General features: G+C 48.5%; 6 protein-coding genes across 6 annotated transcripts; 4 read left to right on the top strand and 2 right to left on the bottom strand.

Annotated features, from left to right (window-relative positions):
- Positions 1-1,607: 1,607 nt before the first annotated feature.
- mfsA (glucose-inactivated glycerol proton symporter STL1) lies at positions 1,608-3,242 on the top strand (the record flags this gene model as incomplete). Its single annotated transcript, XM_040790882.1, has 1 exon — positions 1,608-3,242. The coding sequence occupies one exon, from the start codon at positions 1,608-1,610 to the stop codon at positions 3,240-3,242; it is 1,635 nt and encodes a 544-aa protein (XP_040647835.1).
- Positions 3,243-4,370: 1,128 nt separating this feature from the next.
- Positions 4,371-5,221, top strand: PGRI_031680 (EXPERA domain-containing protein; the record flags this gene model as incomplete). Its single annotated transcript, XM_040790881.1, has 4 exons — positions 4,371-4,569; positions 4,618-5,016; positions 5,076-5,153; positions 5,202-5,221. The coding sequence occupies 4 exons, from the start codon at positions 4,371-4,373 to the stop codon at positions 5,219-5,221; spliced, it is 696 nt and encodes a 231-aa protein (XP_040647834.1).
- A 397-nt stretch (positions 5,222-5,618) lies between these two features.
- On the bottom strand, positions 5,619-7,937 carry PGRI_031670 (aromatic amino acid ammonia-lyase; the record flags this gene model as incomplete). The annotated part of the gene is made up of 3 exons (XM_040790880.1): positions 5,619-7,540; positions 7,607-7,713; positions 7,768-7,937. The coding sequence occupies 3 exons, from the start codon at positions 7,935-7,937 to the stop codon at positions 5,619-5,621; spliced, it is 2,199 nt and encodes a 732-aa protein (XP_040647833.1).
- A 1,612-nt stretch (positions 7,938-9,549) lies between these two features.
- On the top strand, positions 9,550-11,429 carry PGRI_031660 (MFS transporter; the record flags this gene model as incomplete). The annotated part of the gene is made up of 5 exons (XM_040790879.1): positions 9,550-9,758; positions 9,894-10,272; positions 10,350-10,427; positions 10,506-10,857; positions 10,948-11,429. 5 exons carry the CDS (start codon positions 9,550-9,552, stop codon positions 11,427-11,429), a joined length of 1,500 nt encoding a protein of 499 aa, XP_040647832.1.
- A 244-nt stretch (positions 11,430-11,673) lies between these two features.
- PGRI_031650 (putative MFS transporter) lies at positions 11,674-13,308 on the bottom strand (the record flags this gene model as incomplete). Its single annotated transcript, XM_040790878.1, has 3 exons — positions 11,674-12,610; positions 12,677-12,833; positions 12,876-13,308. The coding sequence occupies 3 exons, from the start codon at positions 13,306-13,308 to the stop codon at positions 11,674-11,676; spliced, it is 1,527 nt and encodes a 508-aa protein (XP_040647831.1).
- Positions 13,309-13,703: 395 nt separating this feature from the next.
- PGRI_031640 (AMP-dependent synthetase/ligase) lies at positions 13,704-23,391 on the top strand (the record flags this gene model as incomplete). Its single annotated transcript, XM_040790877.1, has 3 exons — positions 13,704-13,739; positions 13,880-14,419; positions 14,485-23,391. The coding sequence occupies 3 exons, from the start codon at positions 13,704-13,706 to the stop codon at positions 23,389-23,391; spliced, it is 9,483 nt and encodes a 3,160-aa protein (XP_040647830.1).
- Between the last annotated feature and the right edge of the window lie 4 nt (positions 23,392-23,395).

The raw sequence follows: 23,395 nt of genomic DNA, 5'->3' as shown, positions 1-23,395 counted from the left end.
CTTTGGTTTAGCGTCCCTTGTCGTGCGTCCCCGTGGGTTTGTGTTTTAAAAGTCCTCTCTGTTGCCCCATCTGTTCGACCCGTTGTCCTTTTCCCTAGTGGTGAGGCATTTTACCAAGCTCCGCCACCTCCGTCATTCTTGGTGCCACTAGTCAGACCCTTCAAGCCATTTACGCTGCTTAATCGCTCTACACCGAACAATGAACCACAAGTCGGACTACTCGACCATACCTTATCATTCGCGAGGATGTTAGCATATTGTAACTTATAAGGTCCTACAATAGTGAGTTGAGACTAGTGCGACCTTTAATTTCCGAAAGTCGGAACTCGATACACTGCTTCATAGTCGATTTAGAATGCGCATGTAATCCATACTGCAGATAGATACATATAATGGAAAGTCTCGCGAGCCCTAATATCATCGCTAATAACGATTATCATTGTAAGCTTGGCTTGCCCTTGAGAGCGTAAGTTTAACCGTTCCCCGCCTACTAACGGTTTCATATACAAAAATTAATCCATGGCACCGACTTTGTGATTTCTTTCGGCTGTCTATGGAAACTGCATCTAAACATGTCATAATGCCACCACCATCAGACTACGCGAAATTAAAAAGGGGGCGAAATGGAAGTTTTACAATTCTTGGTGTGGGGAGAAGACCGAAGCCGAAACCCGAGATCAACACCCGGTAGGCCACCCTAGGTGTGTTGGACGCTTGGCGCGATTATTAGGAATTCATAATAGTATATAATACTACCATGGATGTCTGTATCGGCTAAAGAACCGGGCCTGGATGACCACCGAAGATTCAGGTACCATGATTGAATAACTCCTCCCCAGAAAAATTTAATGTGTATATTATTATTACATAAGACAGGAGACGGCACCCGGGGCGACACCGAGTCGGTCCCGATGCCATGTCCGGCCGGCACAGCGTAGTCGGAAACCGGCTTGCCACAAAAAGGGAGATTGCACCGGTCCGTGTGACGTGTGCCACGCCGCAAACATTTTTTTGGTGCCGTTGGTTCGGACTTGCAAACTTTGTCTAGCGCCGATTTTGAAGTTTCCGACGTCATACTGGGGCAAAAGGGTCTTGGCAATAAGGTACAACATAGATGTACTTTATATAGTTGTACAATGCGAGTATATGTAATATGTATATCATGTCGAAGAGACAACAGTAAAATGTATGGTTTATGTCAATGAATACAGCCCTGGACATTGGAATTTCAGGTCCACCTGTCGACAGGTGCCTGCCGTGTGCGGTCTCCAGATTAGTCAGATTAGTCATTTATGCCCAGACCAGTGGATCCATGGATCCATGCCCCCGCTGAATACCCCGCCAGGTGGCCCTGTAAGTGGCCCTGGAAGTGGCGCCCAATGCCAAGGTCTCCGCTTCGGGAACCTCGCCTTCGCTAGACTTTCCAATCTGGGCCCTGACCCAAGGTTGCAGTATAACCAATATTTTTAAGTTACCGTACTGTTTTCAATCCCCTATGGAGTTGCTTGCTATAAGACCGCCAATTCCCGTCCCCATTCTTCCCCAACTTTCTTTTACCCCGCCTCCCTCCCCAAACCGACGGCTATTATTTTGTCCATACCGTCAATATGTGGACGACGACCAGCGGCCTGAGTGGTCGGCCGCTCCGGCTGAGCATCACCATCGCTGCTGTCATGGGTTTCTCGCTTTTCGGCTATAATCAGGGCATGATGGCTGGCCTCCTCAACGGCGACGAGTTCGTAAAGTCGTTTCCAATTCTCGAAATGCCCACGAATGCAACTAAGGGCCAGGAACATTACATCAACGTCATCCGCGGTGCTGTCACATCCTGTTATGAACTTGGCTGCTTCTTCGGCGCGCTATTCTCTATGTTCTTCGGCAACTCACTCGGTCGCACTCGCCTGATTTTCACAGGTGCCAGTGTTCTGGTTATTGGTGCTTTGCTTACCACGGTCTGCTTTACTGGTAAATGGGAAGTCGGCCAGTTCGTCATCGGCCGTGTTGTGTCGGGTATTGGAAACGGCATGAATACCGCGACAATCCCGGTCTGGCAATCGGAATGCTCCGGCGCTCACAACCGCGGATTTTTGGTCTGTTTTGAAGGTGCGATGATTGCTGGTGGTACTTTTATTGCCTACTGGGTCGTCTTTGGTCTTTCACATGCCCAGGATACCGTCCAGTGGCGATTCCCCATTGCGCTCCAGATCCTCTTCGCTCTTATTGTGGCGTCCGGTGCCTTGATGCTCCCGGATTCCCCGTCGTGGTTTGTGAGCAGAGGATACGACAAGGAAGCCTGCGAGGTGCTCGCTAAGCTTAATGGCGTTGCTCCTGACTCCGACAAAGTCCTTAACGACTTCAACTTCCTGAAGCAGGACGTGGAATCCTCAAAGAGCTCAGAGTCAAGCTGGAAGACTGTATTCACATTCGGCAAGACCCAGGAATTCCAGCGCCTTCTTGTTGGTTGTTCCGGCCAGTTCTTCCAGCAGTTCACCGGTTGTAATGCCGCGATCTACTACTCAACACTACTTTTCCAGGAAAACCTACATATGGAGAAGTACCTATCTCTGATTATGGGTGGTGTGTTCGCTACCGTCTACGCCCTTGCGACTATTCCATCATTTTTCATGATTGAGAGAGTTGGCCGTCGCAACCTGTACTTGATTGGCTTCTTAGGTCAGGGACTCAGCTTTGTCATCACATTCGCTTGCTTGATCAAGGAGAACGAGGCAAACTCCAAGGGCGCTGCTGTTGGTATCTTCCTCTTTATCACCTTCTTCGCTTTCACTCTATTGCCACTACCCTGGATCTACCCTCCCGAGATCAACCCCCTCCGTACCCGCACTGTGGGCGCGGCGGCGTCGACCTGCACCAACTGGATCTGCAACTTTGCCGTGGTCATGTTCACGCCGCTTTTCTCTGGCCAGAGCTCATGGGGTGTTTATCTCTTTTTCGCCCTGTTTAACTTCATCGGCTTGGTCTTCGGCTTCTTCTTCTATGTCGAGACAGCCGGACGTGAGCTCGAAGAGGTTGACATTATCTACGCCAAAGCACATGTCCAAGGAAAGATGCCGTTCCGGGTCGCCCAGGAGATGCCCAAGCTCAATCTCCAACAGATCCTTCACGAGTCACGCGAACTGGGGTTGAGTACCGACATTAATTCGCATTCTTCACAAGAGAAGAGCGAGCTCGGCCTTGGTGGTGACAGTGGCCAGGAGATCGAGGAGGTGAAGGAGAAACTGTGAAAGTCATGACGATATTTGAGACTGGATACTGAATGTTTCTACTTCCTTCGCTGGCGTTCTGTTCATTATCTTTCTTCTTTTGTTGTGGATATGTCCATATTCCGGTGATAGAACGATGGCAGTGCTCCCAGCATGCATATATATCCCAGACAAGGAACGCGCGCTATTTCGGATTTCGATCCATTGTGATATCATCCCTACTGTGTGCTATGATGTTTGCTAGTTTTTACAGTTTGTTTGCTAGATTTAGAGGGGTAAAAATACCCAGCCCCCTTCATAGATTTTACAATACAGATAGATCTATGCTCCTTCATCTCTCACACTGTATGCTCAACACAATCTAGTATTCGATGTGCTGGCGCCTTCAGCTCGTTCCAAAAGGTGAATAATACTAGCTTTAATCAGTAGGGACTGATACGGAACAAGAAAGAATGTCCCACCCTGCGATACGTGTTTGGTTTTGGAACTGAAGCACGCAGATACATAGAAGCAACCAACTCGCCATAGAACCTAGCCTACGCTTTTCTCCTCAGCCCGGTGTCGAAATTAGCAGCTCTGTGCAATCAGCCTTCTAGGTAGTACTTATTTTCTGCTCTTTCTGCCAAGCAACCTAGAGAGATGATGGAGTGACGGAGCGGTATCGTAGAAAAAGGATAGGGTATTTATACCCATAAACCTAGCAAACAAACTGGTAGATTGGCAAACAAAGATCTCAAGCTTCGACTAGCAATGGCATAGCAAACGTCAGGGATAGTTTATCACAACACTTTCTACCCTAGGCTAACAAACACTCTAAAGTTACCACCCCTAGAAATACTCCACATCTCTAGGTGTGGCCCACTAGCTGTCAGAATATATATAACTGTGGTCCATAAAGGATCCATTTAAAAACAAAAGGCCCAATAGGTCTAAATTCACTTAGACTTAAGGTGAGAAACTGATCACATAATCACTGTCGTAGCCCTGGAGACGTCGGGATTGGTGAGAAGGCACCGGAACCTGAGCGAGTTTTATTCCGGATCGTATCACCCCTATCTGTCTACTCCGTAGGCAGCCATGCCATATACATAGTAGTTAACATGACTACTCTGTAGATCAAGTTGAAATTAATTCAATTAGAAATTCACGATGACCATTCTCCACTCTTACTACCCCGTGGGCGTAGCAATCCCCAGCTACGTCCCTAATGAATGGAGCACTGTAGCGTTGGTCTCTACATTCGCTATTACCTGCATAGTTGTTCTAGCAGCCGCTAAAGCCATCGCGACAAATACGAACCCTCGACTTACGATCCCTGAACTTTCCAAGGTTCTCTGGTTTACGTTATGTATGTCTTCGCTCCCATTATCTATGCACAGTACTAACAACCGACCAGGCGGCTGCATCCACCTCATCCTTGAAGGCTATTATGCCCTAAACTTTGCCACACTTCCGGGCTCCCAACATATCCTCGCACAACTCTGGAAAGAATATTCCATGTCTGATTCGCGGTATCTCACATCTCATGCATTTGTCATGTCTATGGAGTCAATTACTGCCTGGTGCTGGGGCCCGTTATCTTTCCTCCTTGCGTCTTTCATCGTCACGGATAATCCCTTCCGACACCCGCTCCAGATTATCATATCCACTGGACAGCTGTATGGGGATGTATTGTACTACGGAACATGCGCGTTTGACTTCTTGGTGTATGGCGTTGAGTACTCGAGGCCCGAAGGGTACTACTTTTATGGGTATTTTGTGTTGTTAAATGCGTTTTGGATTGTTATCCCGGCTCGTAAGTGTTTTTCTTTTTTTTTTCTCAATGACTGGCGAGGACCGGGCTAATGAATATAGTGCTTATTGCTGATAGTGTGGGCGCTTGTGGGAGGGCGTTTGCAGAGGCCAAGAGGATGAGGATGGCCGGGATAAATGGTAAAGCAAAGCAAGTGCTTTGAAGAAGGCTATGCTATATGGGGGCAGGCTTGGAACTACAGGCTTAGAACATGGACTAGGTTGTCAGAAGTTGCAACCTTCAACGTTGTAGATATACCTGACCTAGACCGCGGCACAGACCTTTAGGGTCGGTCCTTGGTTGACCACGCCCATTTGATCACTATATCCTTGCGAGGTTAGCCCCAATGCTCATTGGTTGCACAAAATTGGCCAACTCATGTCAATAGCAAAAATGTGAAATCAAATATATAAAGAGTCAGTGAGGCGAGGAGGCCGTGGCACTTGCCTATTGATCTTCATGGCTGCGCGAACTTAGAGCCAATGCCCCCGATTAATCTAGGGAATCCTACTAAATCATCCTACACATGACATTGGTATTTGCTCCAATGTTCAATTCAATCTTAATTTTTGGGTAAACCACCATATCTGCAACCCATGTTCTATCTAATGAATACCATTGGTTCCGTTGGTTCCATTTGTCCCTTTGCTCAATTTGCTTCCTTTGACATCCCCCGCAGCCTGCAAAAATTCAAACACCTCTGAATACAGCGATCCACTACGAACAGCTTCATAAATAATCGAAACCCAAGATCCAATTGTCTTCTTGGGGCGACCGTCGATCATATTTCCGTCCTTGTCTCCTGCAACAGGGTGTTCAATCAAGCCTCTGTGCATGGGCACGCCCAACTTCTCGCGCACGAAAAGATAAATGGCCTTGGTTCCCTGTCCCAGATATTCAGAAGTGGTAGGATTTCGGAAGAAAGCTTCGCGGTGAGTCAGGTACGAGTCCAGGACAAGAGCTTCAAAGTCTTTAGAGAGTCCCGCAACATTCTCAATCGAGACCAGAGCGGGTATCTGGTCGGCATGCGCCACAATAGCTGTTGTGAGCGACTCAGATGCCTTCCGCGCTCGTTCCGGCGCGTCGTAAGCGACAGTATCGTACCACGCCTCCTCAAAGAGTTTCCAGAATGAGTTGAAGAATTTGTGCGCGGTGGCCACGGGCCAGCTCTCGTTTGGTAAAAAGCCCACAACAAGCTGGCGGGCGGGATTTTCTAAATTGGCAATAAAGGTTCGGTGGAGGGCTCGCAGGTCCACCCCCTGGCAGCCAGTGTATAGGGAGTTAGCGACAATCATGGACAGCACCTCGACAGAAGCCATCGTCTGGCGTGCAGAGAGGAGTCCTAGTGAGTTGATGCCTTGGTTGTTCATCTCTGCCGTTTGGACATGGTTGCTGACTGGATTGGCAAGGAACCCGAGCTCCGAGGTATATGCGGCAGTGTTGATGTCGAGGCCCTTTAGGCAGAAAGAGATGCTGGGGTCATCTGCCGCCAAATTGGGTGGGAGACCATTGCTTAGGTCGTGATTGATCATTTCGCTAGTCTGGCTGAAAAGCATCCTGCCAATTGATTGCAATGCCAGACGGATCTTCTCCGTGGCGGAGGTGACTGAGGCGGCCTGGAAGTTTGCACCACAATGGATATCGTTGTCGAGAGAATTAACAACTGGATTATCAGAAGTCGAGTTGAGTTCAACATGGAGCTGCTTCTCCGCGCTAAGAAGGTCCTCGAGCTGTGGCGCGAGCCATTGTGGTGAGCTTCTTAACGCATAGCGCTCTTGGGCCAACCCCGATGAGAATCGATCTTTTGTCTGCTCCAAACCATAGGATAGCTTTGAGCCTCGCAAGAATGTTCGCATGTTTTGTGCAGCCTCAATCTGTCCTTGGTGAGGGCGTGTCGCGGCGATGAATGGGTGTGCCCACTCATTGTTGGCATACAAAGCCTCAGAGGTTAAAGCAGTCAGCAGTTGCGACACTACCGCCAGTTGATTGGCTTCATAACACCCGATACTAGCAACGGCAGCTGCCGCCGCCGTTCCATTGATGAGTGATAGTCCCTCTTTGGGACCTAGAACAATAGGTGTAATTGAGGCCTCCTCTAGAGCTTGCTGAGCGGTGATGACGCGCGGTAATCCCTTTTGACCACCTACGCGCACATAGACATCTGGAGACCCCTGAATTGCCCCAGAGATGTATGCTAGAGGCATTAGATCACCGGATGCGGAGACCGAGCCGCGAAGTGGAATGACTGGTACAATATCATGCTCGAGCAATTTGATCATACTGTCAACAACATTGCGGGTCATAGCAGAATGGCCGCGAATGTTGGCATTACACCGGATGAGAATTGTAGCCCTGGTCCAGACGCTAGGCATACTGTGAGACTCAAGGTACTCATGACCATTTGGGGCGTCTGATTTGTCCTCTTTTGTCAGGATGGCACTCTGCGTGAGCTGCATCAACCCTCGCTGGAGGCCATACAAGTCCTGGGTGCGAGTATCCGCACTACCTCCAAAGCCAGTATTGACACCTATGATATTGCATCAGCTGAACTGGACCCGTTGGTTTCACAGTTATATAAGCCAAGGACACTTACCATACAGATAGTAGCCCTTCGAAAGGTAGCCCTGCAGGGTTTCAACACTTGCCTCTATACCCTCAATGACACTTTGGTCCTCTTTAAGAGCTAGCCTAACACCGTTTCTGATACTCCACTGTCAGTTAATATCATACAAAACTGGAATCTTCTTCACTGACCTCGCTATCGCAACAACTGATGCAACATCTAGCGATTGACCATCGATAAAGATGGTACCTGCCTTTACATGTTTCTTCAACTCAGACCATGAGTTTAACGTATGCTGGACATGTGGAGTTGCCCACTGATGGTTAACATCATATGCAAGTACTGGTGCGATGCTGCCCATGATGGGTATAAGATGACTGAATAAGATTAGGAAAGTTAAGAGGTTCTGATAGCGGAAAGTAAAACTGTAAAAAGGAACACTTTTCTCGAGATATAGTGGTTTTGATACACTTGACACAGAGTCCGGGCTACCTGGTTATATACTGTTGTCGGCAAAATCTACAAAAGTCCAAAAGATAGCTTGCTTCAAAGGATGATGATTACATTTTTTTCACCCCGTTACTACCTCCGGGGTTTGATGATCCATTGGGACCCACTTGAATCATTGTTCAGAAAAAGGATTGCCTTAACTTGGAATAATGCCATAGGCAGGATATAACGCTTTCAGTACAAATTCCAGCCAGGTAATTTGTGGTGGCAAATATACCGCCATGTGTTACCAGATCGTCTGGTAATCTCATCTATATGACCACAATAGGCTACGTGTCTTCCTCGGGATCACTTGGAAACGCCACAAGTACCATAACAGAGGGGGTAGATGATATTGTAGAGTGAAGAAAAAGCCATGAAACATACAGGCGGAAGCGGGAGATGTGTGGGCAATCACCAACCGGATGTTGAAGTCTCACCAATATTGACCCCAAAGCATATACAGGGATTAAGATCCATCTGATTCTCCATCTCCATCTCGCTTAAATCTGCTCATACAGGGCGATGAAAAAGTGTTGCTTACCGGCTGACCCAATGTGAAACGAGTATATTAGGGGCTACTTGACGCAAATAGCCGTGATTACGACGGACTCCGTCAATTTTGTTCTTGGAATATAAGCATGTCATCTTACTTGGTGTTCCAAATTAGCGATTATTGCCTTGAATATTTCAAGTCATATACACCAAGGGTAATTCTTTACCAGGTAATAACAACGAGGATGACTGTCGCCCTTTATGGTATCAGTGATATCCCCGAGGCTACCTATAGGGGGAGTTAGATAAGATTCACATCTAGCTAGATGTGGGTTCGAGAACCCTATTGTAAGAGCCTCTGTTATTTTACGCTTTTCACGTTGTGTAATATTTAGGGTTTGTCTTCTAAAGTTGTTCCTCAGTTCAGCCTTCCAAGGTTAAGCCGCGGGAACTCCACCGGATCTCCGTTACCCGGCACTAGCCTCAGTGGCGATGTAAGGAACGTATACGGGCCTAGTAATTTTCAATTCCTTGAAATTCGATTGAATTGGCCAATCTACACATCCCTTTACCTCGTCAACATTTTCCCTCTTTGACTTGTATTGTGTGATCGTCGGAGATAGTTGCGCTTTTGTGCGATCGAATATTGTCATCATTTTGAAATATCCTGTATACCTATTCAAATCTATCGGACTTGTATGAGTAATTACCTATTCGGCACTCGAATAAACACAACCTTGAAAAGCGTCCACCAAGGATTAATGCATATATTAGAGGAATAGAATACATAGTGAAAGTACTGTCTAGATGTGAGAAATCACGCTAGCGGTATCTCCGACGGATTGCATATATTTAAGAAGGATCAGTTACTGTGTCTTCTCTCATTACTTGATTAATCGCACTGACCATTGAGTCTTCTTCTCGCCCAAATTCCTTTATCAAGAGCTGGGCCCCTTTCCCGCCACTCCCCCACATTTGGAAAAACATACATGGCCTTGCCCCATGATGCCAAAAAGGGCCCACTTCCCGTCTTGCCTGTGGATGACAGCCTCGGAGACCGACAAGACATGCATAATCCTGATCCTGATCCCAATGAAGTATTCTGGGACAATGACGAAGATTCCTCAAACCCCATGAACTGGAGCGGCACGTATCGTTGGTGCCATGTTGGCTTTATTTCGCTTGTAACCTTTGTCACGTACGTATTGCTGGTTTCATAGCTTGCTCGTTATCTTCTCCATAGCTTGGCATACTATGGAGCTGCTAAACGGACGGCTAGTCGCGGCAAAATCTAGTATATGCATGAGACTAATGCGTGATGCTACAACACTAGTTCGCTAGCTTCATCCATGCTGGCACCCGCAGTCCACGACGTGATGAAATCTCTTGGATCTGACAATACGAAGCTAGAGTCGTTTGTTGTGTCAATCTATGTGATTGGATTCGCTATTGGCCCACTCATTGTAGCACCATTGTCGGAATTGTATGGTCGCGCCATCGTCTACCATTTGACAAATGTGATTTTCCTTGGGGCCATCATTGGATGTGCTTTGAGCAAAAATGTTGGGATGTTTCTGGCATTCCGGTTTATTTCCGGCTGCGCGGGAGTAACCCCTTTAGCTTTGGGTGGCGGTACTATTGGCGACCTCATGCCTCCGGAGCGGATGGGGACCGCAATGGCCGTTTGGGGTTTAGGATCTTTAGTGGCGCCTGTAAGTCACCGACTGATTCCTCACGGTCTACTTTATCTGTCTCGGCCGAAACTTTCTGATATTAACATTGCGTCTAGGTTTTTTCTCCAATTGCAGGAGGCTACCTGAGCCAAGATGCGGGCTGGAGATGGATCTTTTGGGTAATTGCTATTCCGGTAAGCGTCGGCGAAATACAACCATGAAAGGGCAATGAATGCGTAAGCACAACGGAATGGGTTCTGACAGTGGAGTAGATGGCCATCCTTACGATCTTGTCCCCATTTCTGATCCGTGAAACATACGCCCCCGTACTGCTGGAGGCTAAGACTCGGAGACTCCGTAAGGAGACAAATAATCCGCAGCTGAAGTCCCGCCTGGATCCTGGGGTTTCTCGACGGGAGGTCATTCTCACGGCTCTCATTCGCCCCCCAAGGCTTCTGCTGACTTCATTTGTGGTGACAACAATTGCACTCTACGTGGCAGTAGTATACGGATACCAATATCTTGTCTTTACTACATTGGCGTACATTTTCCAGGATAAGTATCACATGTCAACTGGGTCGTCCGGGCTGATTTACTTAGGAACTGGAATTGGAACGATTTTAGGTGAGTTAATTGCTTACATCTGTTCTCTGTCTTTGAGTTAGATGGCTGGGAGAAGAAGAAAATCTGACATATGTTCCGTAAATGCACTAGGAATTTTCGCCATTGGTTTTGCCGCCGACAAAGTTGCCGAACAGAAGAAGAAGAGAGCATCCGCCTTGGCCAAAGATCTCCAGCCGGAGGTGTGTCTGTGGCCTATGATTCCTTCGAGTCTGGTAGCTCCCATTGGTCTCTTTTGGTATGGGTGGTCACTGCAGACGAATGCATCCCCAGTGGTCCCATTAGTTGGGTTGGGAGTGTTTGGGTTCGCCATGATGGGTGTTTTCCAGCCAGCACAGGTCTACCTGGTGAATTCATTCACGATACATTCTGCATCTGCCCTGGCGGCGATGAACATTCTTCGAAGTTTGGCTGGAGGCTTGTTGCCTCTCGCGGGCCATGGCCTATACGATGCTTTGGGGATGGGATGGGGGAACAGTCTCTTGGCGTTCATTGCATTGGCCTTCGCCCCGGTTCCCTTTCTCTTGATGAAATATGGGGCAAAAATGAGGAAGAGGGATCGGAATATTAAGTGATGTTAGATTGGTGAATATGAGGTTTGTCAAAGCGATTCATAATTGGAGTCAAAATAAGCTTGTACATCCGATGGGACATGGCGCATATGGATAGTTGGGACTTCTCCACTCCCTCTCCTTCATATTCTGTTTATATATGAGGTCACTTTGAAATTAGAAGATGAACAAAGCATTGAGATGAATGGTTGTCTTCTATGGTAATTATAAGCTTTGAAAGAACTATTGTCAAGTTCTCGGAAGACATTCAGGCGCCAGTTATTCCCCGTGGAATCCGGATACAACCTGTCAAGCAACCGGATAGAAAGAATAGACCAGCAGCAACCATATAGGGCAAGCCCACCAAAAGCCCATCTTCCTGTAACCCCCGGCGGAATGCGGCAGCCAGAATGGGCCCTGACAGCAGAGAACCAATACTTTGGGCGAACCCAATCGCCGTGTTCACAATACCTACCTGCGATGGTGATACTAGTTCCATCGCTAGACTTCGCAGGGCCGAGTAGAAGCCCCATCCAAATGCGAGCAAGCTAACTCCCACTATGAATGTGACCGGATAAGTGGAAACGGCCATGATGGCGGACCCCAGGGTTAGAAGCCACACACTGCCTTGAACAATACGGAGATCCTTGGCAGCGGGGGACAGAAGCAAATTTTTATTCAGCCAGTTGGAAAGCCAAGGTAGAATGAACAATAGAGTGACGAGATTTATGATGCCCTTCAGAGTGATGAGTGAACTGGCACGCGCAATGCTCCAAGAAAAGCGATTTGAAGCATATTGAACAATGAGTTGTAGCGCTTGCCGACCGATACTTGCAAGTAAAAATGCCCCGACAGTGTAGAAAAGGTTTGCGCTCCAGGATGTCGAATAGTCGTTTTGAATGTGGTTCCACTGCCGTCGTATGGCATTTTTCCAATGTAGATATGGTGGATCATCCGTCAAGCTCAAATCATGTCCTTGTTCCTGGCCTTCTTCCTCCTCTTCAAGATCCTGTTGGTCGTTGGATGGCGCTGAATCGAAAGGTATATCAGAGATAAAAGTGGCTCCGAGCAGTCCTAAACACTCAAAGAATAGACCCAACAGTGAAGGAATCCATGGGGTCCACGACATTAGGAATGCTGCAACCGGAGTAGCAATAATTTCGCCGAGTAGAGTCGCAGCAGACAGGATGAAGAAAACAGATGCCCTGAAAATAGACCGTCCTCGTTAGTCAGCTAATTCCTCATCAACATGGGCAAGGTATTATCGCCACCTTTGACTACCTGGCACCATATCGGTAACCATAGCGTAGGCCATAGCGGTCGCTATTTGGGGTCCGCCGCCGATGATTTGAAAAACAGGAGTCGCCCAAACCATCCGCAGCGGCAGGGCGGAATTAAAGAAAAAGATTAATCGTATGGAAATTTCTTCTAGAATGAGTCCAGTCAAGCTGAGTGCCAGTATGGGCTTACGACCTACTCTGTCGGCAGCAAACCCATACGGAAGGGCAAGGAGGATTCCTGGGACTTGGTCAAATGTGTCTTTCCATCCATTGATAAGAGCCAATTCTCCTTGCACGTCAGGTGACTTGCAGTTGTCATTTCCCACAAAGGAGTTGCTGCCTCTAGCCCGGCGGCAGATAATCGACTCAAGAATTTCGATATGAGGGGCATAGCCAAGGTAATTGCCGAAATCAGCGGCTACAACAGAAAGACATACAAGGAGCAAGAGATGACGACGAGGAAAGGACGTAATTTTGGAATGCTCGCCATGCCCAGCCTCGTGGCCCCCTAACAGCGGTGCCCGCTCACCCGCCTCCGATGCGCGTGTCGACGGTGCGGATGGATTTCGCGTCGGCATAGCGGGTGGCGGTGGCTGTTGCTCTCGATTCGAATTTTCCCTCATCTTTTCGTGAGAGGCGGTTCTACCAAGTTCCCACAACAACGATATGCAGAATGAGAGATGTCGGGGAGAGGAAATTGCAACGTGCAGGGGTAGGGAGCTGAGGCGTTGAGACACCAGAATTAGCAATTATTGTTACATCGGGCTGACAGAATTCTCCGGCGGAAGCCCGTCTCCCGCTTAGGTACGGAGTGACAAAGTGCCAACGTTGGCCGGGGAAGGAACGAGGCTTAAGTTAATTTCACGGGGTTCCAGGGTTCTGTCGCGTGTTACCCCTCAGATCCACGTCAGATCTGCCCCTGTGTAATTTTCAATTTCAAATTACAACGTAATATTCATACCTGAAATTACAATTTTTTGGATCTATCTCCTTTTGGCTAATCCTCTCCACGGAAACAATGGCGATGTCTCGTCATGCAACTGGGACGGTCCGGGTATGTATGAAAGCCGCTGACAGCCCTTAGATTGGGGACCCTTGATGCCGCAGCAAGGTACTGAGGGAAAGCGAGAAGGATTATATATCTCCTAAGCAGCCCGACCTGGTAAGTATATCTCAATCCTACTGAGTTAACAGTACTTTGTCCTCGAATTCGAATGGTTCCCAATGGCTCATCAATTCTGGCAAGATGAATTTGCAGACCTTGAAACTTCTCCGTACCCAAACCTCCCATCGACTGGTTATCACCCCGAACTCAAGCACACCATTGAGCACGAGATAGACTGGTTAGACTGGAGCGATTTTCACCATGATCAATGTACCTTGTCCACCAGACTACAGGCCGCATGGGCCCTACTGTTGGCCCAATACGCCAACAGCGAGGACATAGTGTTTGGAACAAATGTGGCCAGCGAATGGAGGGATTGTCATAGAGCTGAGAATGCCCCAAGTATCCAAGGCAGTTGGAAATATGTCATACCATTTAGAGTTCCAGTATCATGGTACTCAGACCTCGTGGAGTGGTTGCAAATCATGCAAACTCGAATTGAAGCTATTGAAGAGGTTCTCGAATGGGGAGGATTGGACCGCATCAGGTCTTGTAGTCCACAGGTAGCGGAAGCTTGTGATCTTCGCACGATACTGCTGATTCGGGAAATTGACGAGGAACAACAAGAGGTAAAACATTCTATTCCAACGGATTATAGTGACAATTTTGAATGCTGATCCGTGTTGGCCACTAGGATACCCAACCCTTATCAACCGAAGGAGTCTGCAATATGGGTAGTGTCGCCCTAATTGTGGAATGTCTGCCATCTGCTCGCCTGCAGAATCTCTCTGTACGATTCCATATTGATGAGGCTATTGTGAATGGTATTCAAGCCAAGCAAATGATGTTTCAGTTCACAAATCTTATCCGCCAGCTCTGTCAAGTGAATTTTCACGAGAAGGGAAAACATATTATCGGCCTTGACACCATATGCGAAGAAGATAAAACTCTCATCTGGAAATGGAATGGGTCTCGTCCGCGGAATAATGATATCTGCATCACCGAACTGTTCAGTCAACAAGTCAAGAGACGTGCAAATCGGGCAGCTGTGCATGCTTGGGATGGCCTTCTCACATACTCCCAACTGGATGAGCAATCAACGCTACTAGCCAAGTACTTGGTGCACACCCAGGTTGCTGGTCCAGGTCAGATTGTTCCGGTTTGCTTTGATAAGACCATATGGACGACAATAACCATATTGGCGATTGCAAAAGCCGGAGCCGTTTTCATCCTGCTTGATCCGTACCAACCTCGGAGCCGCTTAGCAGCAATTATGGCTCAAATCCAATCCTCCACCATTTTGGCGAGACCAGATACGGCTGAGCTAGCTCAGTCCATCACTACTCATGTAGTGATTGTTGACGAAGGCTTCAATGGGGTGGGGTCTTTCGAGACAGCTCCGCTAGGAGGCACATCATTGCCATCGGATCATCTCTACATCGTCTTCACATCAGGCAGTACTGGAACACCGAAAGGTGTCACTATATCCCATGCAAATCTTGCCTCCGCAGTCGCCCATCAAGCACGCACTCTTGGATTCAACACAGGTGTTCGCACATTTGATTCGTCTTCATATACCTTTGACGCATATGTTTACAATACTTTTTATACGCTCTTGACGGGCGGTTGTCTGTGCGTTCCTTCTGAAACGGACCGTATCAATAACTTGCAATTGGCCTTGCAGAAGTTGGATGTCGAGTTTGCCCAATTGACCCCCTCGACCTCCCGGTTGCTTGACCCAAATAAGCTCCCACGCCTACGCACTTTGATTCTTACTGGCGAGAAAATAAACCGCACCGTACTCGACCCCTGGTTGCAAACAAAAGGACGAGTGCGTGTCATCAATGCGTATGGACCATCGGAGTGTACAATAATGTGTGCGGCAAACTGCAATATTACCTGCGCTGAAGATGCGGAGAGCATTGGGTTTGGTCTGGGTGCCAACCTTTGGATCGCCGATCTGCATGACATTAACCGCCTGGCGCCAGTTGGGGCGGTGGGCGAGCTACTTATCGATGGGCCGATCGTCGGGCAAGGATATCTCGGCGATGAGCAAAAGACCACGGAGTCTCTTGTGCAAATACCCAATGGTTATCTGCCAGGAGTGGCACTCGCACCAACCTCCCCGATGTTTCGTACTCGCGACTTAGCAAGATACAACTCTGATGGTTCAATTTCCTTTATTGGGCGCGCAGACACACAAATAAAAATCAATGGACAACGCGTCGAAATCGGTGAAGTTGAATATCATCTTGGTCAGCTCTTACCCGACGGAATTCTTCCGATTGTGGAGGCGGTTCAATGGCCATCCGGCCAGAAGCAGCTCCTGGCATTCATCTACTTAGATGAAGAAACGGGAGGGTCTGTCTCACACATCAGGCGCCTGGTAGGGGATATGATTGCAGGCTTAGATGAGAAATTGTCTGACAGACTGCCTCGATTCATGATACCATCCGCATTCTTCCCACTCCAGTCTGTCCCCATGACAGCCTCGGGAAAGACGGATCGTAAGACGCTACGAAGTATAGCACTAGCGTCACCCGATCGACTACTTGACCTTTACTCTGTGGAGACACTCGGAGAGCCACTAATGGATGATTCAATTAGGCCATTGACCTCAGATGAGCTCATCCTGGGGGATTTCTGGACAAAAGTGTTGATAATCCCAAATGACACTTCACTTCGACCCCATGACAATTTTATTGCCAAGGGAGGAGACTCTTTGGCAGCCATGCGTCTTGTAGCATTGCTTCATGAGGAAGGATACGGTGGTTTGAGCGTTGCAGACATTCTCCAACATCCACATCTTTCGGATTTAGCAGGGTTATTACAACGACGAGACCGGTATGACCAACATTATGTTGCCGATATCTCGACTGAGCCATTTTCGTTGCTACTGGGACCAAAACCAGAACCAAACGAAATCAATGCAATTTTTATCAGAGTCTCGGAAAGCTGCCAGTGCAATCCCGCCGACATCGAGGACATATACCCCTGCTCACCTATCCAGGAGGAGATGATGGTGCTGGCAGCTCGAAACCCACAGTCATTTGTCACACAAACCGTGTTGACTCTGGAACCCGATGTGGATCTGGAAACGTTTGTCCTCGCATGGAAGAATGTGTCAATGTCAACGCCAATAATTCGAACGCGGATTATCGATATGAAAGCGAACCATCTTCGTGGCGCTCAGCATCAAAACTTTGCCCAAGTTGTATTGAAATGCTCTTTGTCGCTATCCAAATGCCCTGATCTAGATGAGTGTCTACAATCTGAACGGGAGGCTGGCATGGGAGTCAATGAGCCACTGTTCAGAATCGGGATTGTTGAGCAGGGTTCCTCTGATACTGATACAAAACCAGAGTCTCGTACTCGGGTCGTCTTTACGATGCATCATGCCATCTATGACGGTTGGTTCCTCAGTCAGATTGGCGATGAAGTATTCAGCACGTATAATAGTCTGAAGAAAGGGGATATTTCGGGAGGATCTATGATTCCATACCGTAACTTTATTCAATATCTTCATGGGTCAGAATCAACAGCAGCCGGGCAGTTCTGGACAGATTACCTTCAAGATGTCAATCTGGTCGGATTCCCGCCACTTCCAGAGGCAAATTATAAGCCATACGCAACGGCTATCGAGGAGCTCAATGTGTCTGGGATTGACTGGGCTAATACCAATGGATTTACACCAAATATTCTCATTCAAACTGCCTGGGCACTTGTCTTGTCTAAACGCTCCGGGGCCAGTGATATCGTTTTCGGTACTACACTCCTAGGCCGACAAATCTCGCTGCCTGGAATTGAGCGAGTGGGTGGCCCGACGATTACGACTGTCCCAGTACGCATAACGATAGACTGGGAAGGGCACGATGCCTTGAGTTTGGTTCAAATTACGCAGAACCAGGCAGGGAAGATGATTCCTTTTATGCATTATGGCACCTCCCGCATCCGTCGTCTGAACTTTGATGCAGAGCAGGCCTGTCAGTTCAATACATTTCTGGTAGTACAACCAGCACTGCAATATTCAGAATCAAACCCACAGCCACTATTCGATCTCGGAGATGGTCGTGATGACATCCAGGCTTTCAACACTTACGCAGTCATGCTGGAATGCTGTTTGACATCAGATGGTCTCATTGTTCGAGCCAGCTTTGATGAAATCGTCCTGAGCAAGGAGGAGATTGGAGAGATATTGGCAGACCTCCAGAAAATCCTCTCATTCCTTTCCACCGCGTCAAAGGAATCCCCAATTCTGAGCGAGGTCGGCATCTTATCAAAGATAGAGCGGGATCGTATTGCTGCCCTTAGGAAACCTGGTCGAAATGTCCATGTTCTTGAGGCAGAAGCTCGTCTCAAAGAATGTCTACCGGATGAAGTGGAGAATTGCGGGTTGAATCTTGTTAACATCCCAGGGATGTCCAAACAGCTGGTGGCTTTTATTTCCATGACAGAAAATGACACAACCCCTTCAAAGCTGCTGGATGTTCTCTCTAGACCGCTTGGTCAACTTTCGGAAAAGCTCAGCCGACACATGCTGCCAACGAGGTTCCTTGTCCTCCCCCAGCTACCCATGATAGAGCCCGGCCAGATCAACCGAGACAAGCTGAGCCAAATAGCCATTGAGACACCGACGGATCAGTTCCTCGACTACTCAGCTTTCGTAAAATATCGAAGGGCCTTCGATGATCCACCACGGACGAAAGCGGAACTCGTATTGCAGCATCTCTGGGCAGCTACCCTGGAAATTGATGCTTCTTCAATCGGTCGACAGACCTCCTTCCTGGCTATTGGAGGAGATTCACTTTCGGCAATGAGACTAGTCGCTGGTCTTCGGGGGGAAGGATACTTTTTGCAAGTTGCTGACGTGCTGCGCACCTCTCACCTAGCAGACCAGGCCATCAAGATGGTTGAAGAGGGTTCCGAAAATAATGCACCATTGCTCCAGCCAGTTGCACCGTTCTCACTCCTCGAGGAATCAATCAATAAGGAATCCCTCGCTGTGGCTTGTCATGTTCAGCCGTGGGAGATTGAAGATGCGTATCCCTGTTCTCCTATCCAGGAGGCGATGTTGGCTCGTACCGTCCTCCAAGCCGATGAATTCGTATCCCGCGGTCTCATTCCGCTTCCCGTGGACGTCGACGTGAATCGATTGAAGGAAGCTTGGAATACAGTGATTGCTGAAACCCCAGTTCTTCGCACTCGTATAGTTGAGTCTGCCGGACAAGGATTGTTACAGGTTGTTACCAAGGTAGCCGTACAATGGCTGGAGCTTGGGACTCGGGAGGAGGAAACACCGACAACCGTCGGGATTGGGGGGCCCCTGCTTTCTTTCTCCCTCATAAAACCCTCCTCCGCGTCTGAGACAAGTCCCCGTGGCTCTGCAGCCCTCTTCATGACCATTCATCATGCAATTTACGACCGATGGTCTGCATCATTGATCATGAGAAGGGTTGAGTCCATTTATCGTGGCATTGCCCCAACCAGGAATCTGATTCCATACAGCCGGTTTATTCAATATATTGTCCAGGAAGTGGACGAGGAGCAGTGCCGGGATTTTTGGACGGGATACTTGGCCGACTGTGCTGCACCGCAGTTCCCCGCTTTGCCTAACCCCAAGTACCAGCCAATCGCCAATATGGCGTCCAAACGAGATGTACAGGGCATTAAATGGCCTAAAGGCTTCACTCCAGCAACAACATTGAAGGCTGCCTGGGCTATACTAATTTCGCAGTATTGTAACTCACATGACGTTGTGTTTGGGTCAACCGTTATGGGTAGACAAGCACCTCTCGCTGGAGTTGAGCTAATTGCCGGCCCAGTCATTGCCACAGTTCCTATTCGGGTAACATTGAATTGGCAATTACCTCTCCGAACTTTGTTACAGGGCATTCAATCAGCGGCAGCACAGATGATTCCATTTGAACAATATGGACTCGGGCGCCTGCAACGATTGAACCCGAATTCCCTCCAGGCCTGCCACTTCCAATCTCTGTTTGTTATTCAGCCGCGAGCCGAAGAGGACAGCCAAAAGAATTTCTTGTTCTTGCAGCGAAGTGAGAATGATACCATAGGCCAAACGTACGCCTTGGTCCTGGAATGCGTCTTGGGTGGTTCGTCGTCCGTATCATCGACGGACGCAGTCACGCTGAGTCTTAGCTTTGACGACCAGGTTATCGATGGGCAACAAGCAGACCGACTCTTGCTTCAGCTCGAACACATTCTCAAACAATTGTGCAAACACGATGATACGATGGAAAAAATGCCACTTTCTGAACTCGACTTACTTTCAGAGGAGGACCGCCAGCAGATCTGGGCTTGGAACGAAACCCTCCCAGAAACAATTGACAGTCGAATTGACAACATGATCGCAGAGCGCGTGAGTGAACAGCCAAACTCACTCGCGATCGACGCTTGGGATGGTCAATTAACCTATCGGGAACTGTTCGACAACGCCCGCGAACTGGCTAATTGGCTGGTGACAGAACAAGGAGTTGGACCAGAGATTTCAGTTCTCCTCTGCTGTTCAAAAAGTATGTGGACGCCTGTGGCGAAGCTGGCAGTGATCATGGCTGGTGGTGTAGTGGCCCTTGTGGACCCATTCCAGGCCGTTGAACGCTTGCGGTCCATCGCTTCCCAGGTCGATGCTCGGTTGACCTTGGCATCACCAACAACCAAAGAGATTGCAGCAAAGATTACTTCAACCGCAGTGTATGTCGTTGATGCCGCGTTCATCCAAGGCTTGCATGATACATGCCTAGTGGTTGACAACTCATGGATTCCAATTGTGTCGGGCAGCAATGCTCTGTACATAATATTTACTTCGGGAAGTACGGGAACCCCCAAAGGGGTCATCATTACCCATGCCAATGCATGTAGCGCTGTGGTTCACCAGAAGCAACACTGGGGTTATGATTACACCACTCGGGTATTTGATTTGTCCTCTTATAGCTTTGACTTTGTGTGGGCGCCATTTCTCCACGGACTGTGTGCGGGTTCGTGCATCTGTATCCCCTCCGAAGATGAACGCCGTAATGATATCGCGGGTGCAATTCAAAGACTACGCATCAATTATCTGAACATCACGCCTTCCCTAGCGCGATCTCTGGACCCCAGATCCTTCCCAGATATAAAGAACATCACTATGGGAGGCGAAGTTGTTCAATTAAAAGATGCCACTCGTTGGGGGGAGAAGGTCAGAGTTATCAACCTCTACGGTCCATCTGAGTGCACGATAGGCAGCACAATGGCAGTATATGGAGTGGACTTCAACAGAATAGTGAATATTGGTCAATCCCATGGTTTGAACGCGTGGGTTACATCTTGTGCTCAGCCGAACAAGCTGGCTCCCATCGGTGCCATTGGAGAGCTTGTCCTCGAGGGGCCCTTGGTTGGAAGGGGGTACCTGAATAACCCTGAAAGGACAGCCAGCGTATTCATAGAAAAGCCTCCCTGGCTGTCTGCGATTGACGATGATTCAATTCCTCGTGGCCAACGGGGAGGCTTGTATCGCACAGGTGATTTGGTGAGTTGGAACAGTTACGGTAGATTGATGTTTGTGGGCCGAGCGGACACGCAAGTCAAGATCCGTGGACAGCGTGTGGAACTGGAAGAGATCGAATTCCATGCCAGTCACTTTCTTGGCCCTTCGTTCATGGTAGTGGCCGAGGTTATCGAAATACGCAATACAGGAGACTCCGGATACAACTCCCAGATGTTGACCTTATTTTTGGCGTCTCGCAATGGGAAGGAAAGTACAAATATCGGTGAAGAATTGCAGCAGTTTACCAAAACACAGCGCAAAGAGTTGAACAGATATCTTACACAAGCCCTCCCTGTGTACATGGTTCCCTCATCCATGTTGGAATTGGAGCGGATTCCACTTATGCCCTCCGGGAAGATTGATCGCACGAGGCTCCGAGAAATCGGAGCGAGCAGCAAGTTCCAAGACGTCCAATACAATGAACCCGTCGAGGAACTGCAGACAGACTGTGAGATAGTCCTGAAGGACTTGTGGTCAAGTCTGCTCGCAATCTCAAGTGACAGGATAGGCCGCCATAGTAACTTCTTCGATCTCGGGGGCGATTCCATTATGGCCATCCGCCTGGTAGGAGCTGCTCGACAGCAACAACTTCCTTTGTCGGTGACCCTCGTCTTTCAGAATCCGCAGCTCGACGACATGGCAGCCCGACTGTCAACTCCCTTTAGTGATGAACGGGCGCACCGTTTTGACCCTCCTGATAATGGACACCTTACCGAGTCCCCAAACCAGGTGCTTCCAGGGAAATCTCAGGTTGCAAACCTTCTTTCAGTCCCCGAGGATATGATCTGCGACATTCTTCCAGTGACTGATTTTCAGCGCTATGCCATCCGCTCTGGTTTCACTCAACCTCGCACTGAATGGAACTATTTCTCTATGAGATTCACCGGCCTTACCAACATTGCTAATTTGACAAATCTCTGTCTTCGGCTTGTATCATTGTTGGAGATACTGCGAACTGTTTTCGTGCCTCATAACTATGATGGTGAATACATCCAGGTCATCTTGCGTACCTTAAAACCAAATGTCACGGTCATCCGTGATCTTGACGAGCTATTGGACGAGGCATGTGCGAGAGTATGTTTGAATGAACTGGAAGAGAAGCTTATCCCAGGCTCGCCATTTGTCAACTTCTTCATTTTCCAATCCCAAAAGCACAATATGTCGCAATTGGTAATTGGTATCTCCCATGCTCTCTACGACGGAATCAGTTTATCACAAATGGCCGAACATTTTGGCGCGCTCTATGATGAACGCCCAGTCCCAATTGTCGGTCAATTCTCTTCTTACATAAACTCAATCACTTCTGCCACTTCCAACTCTTCTCGGGCAGCTTCATACACCTACTGGCGCTCACTGTTACAAGACGCACCGGTACCGACAAATATAACTTACGATAACTCCAGACTTCGTCCCGGAAATCGAATGCGCATATGCAGGGAGGTCAGCGTTTCTCAACCTCCCAAACGTGCTACTGTGGCAACGGTGTTTACTGCCGCATGGGGTATAGCACTTGCCCGGGTTACTGGGCAAAGTGACGTCGTGTTTGGCCGTGCTGTCTCCGGGAGGACATTGACATCTGCTACTGCAGACCACGAGAGAATCATCGGGCCGTGTCTGAACCTTGTACCAGTGAGGATGAGCGTTTCCAATTTTGATCCTGCCACTCCATGCTCTACTGCAGACAAGTCCCAGATCATAGAATCGCTGCAGTCCCAGTTCATCGACTCCATCCCCCATGAGACCATTGGCCTGTCCGAAATCGCGAAGAATTGCACCAATTGGCCGAAAGACATCTCGGAATTTGGCTCGGTATTCTACTTTCAAAACATTGAGCAGCAAACCGCTGTTCTAGTGGGAGGCCAAGACATAGTGTTTGCCGCTCTCCCACTTGACCGACCAGACCCTCCTGAGCCACCCCGACTAAATGTGTTGCCACGGGGCGAGACGCAATATACATTGGAGCTGTTGGTGCCAGAGCAAATGGCAAAAAACAATGCCTGGTCGCAGATTTTGGACGCGATGGTCGAGTGGCTCGATGCTTTTTCTTCCGGTGACTAAATGG

Source organism: Penicillium griseofulvum, assembly GCF_001561935.1.
Source record: "Penicillium griseofulvum strain PG3 chromosome Unknown contig_80, whole genome shotgun sequence".
NCBI classification, from domain to species: domain Eukaryota; kingdom Fungi; phylum Ascomycota; class Eurotiomycetes; order Eurotiales; family Aspergillaceae; genus Penicillium; species Penicillium griseofulvum.
Note: the sequence above shows the minus strand (reverse complement) of the source record. Positions and strands in the feature narration are given on the sequence as shown.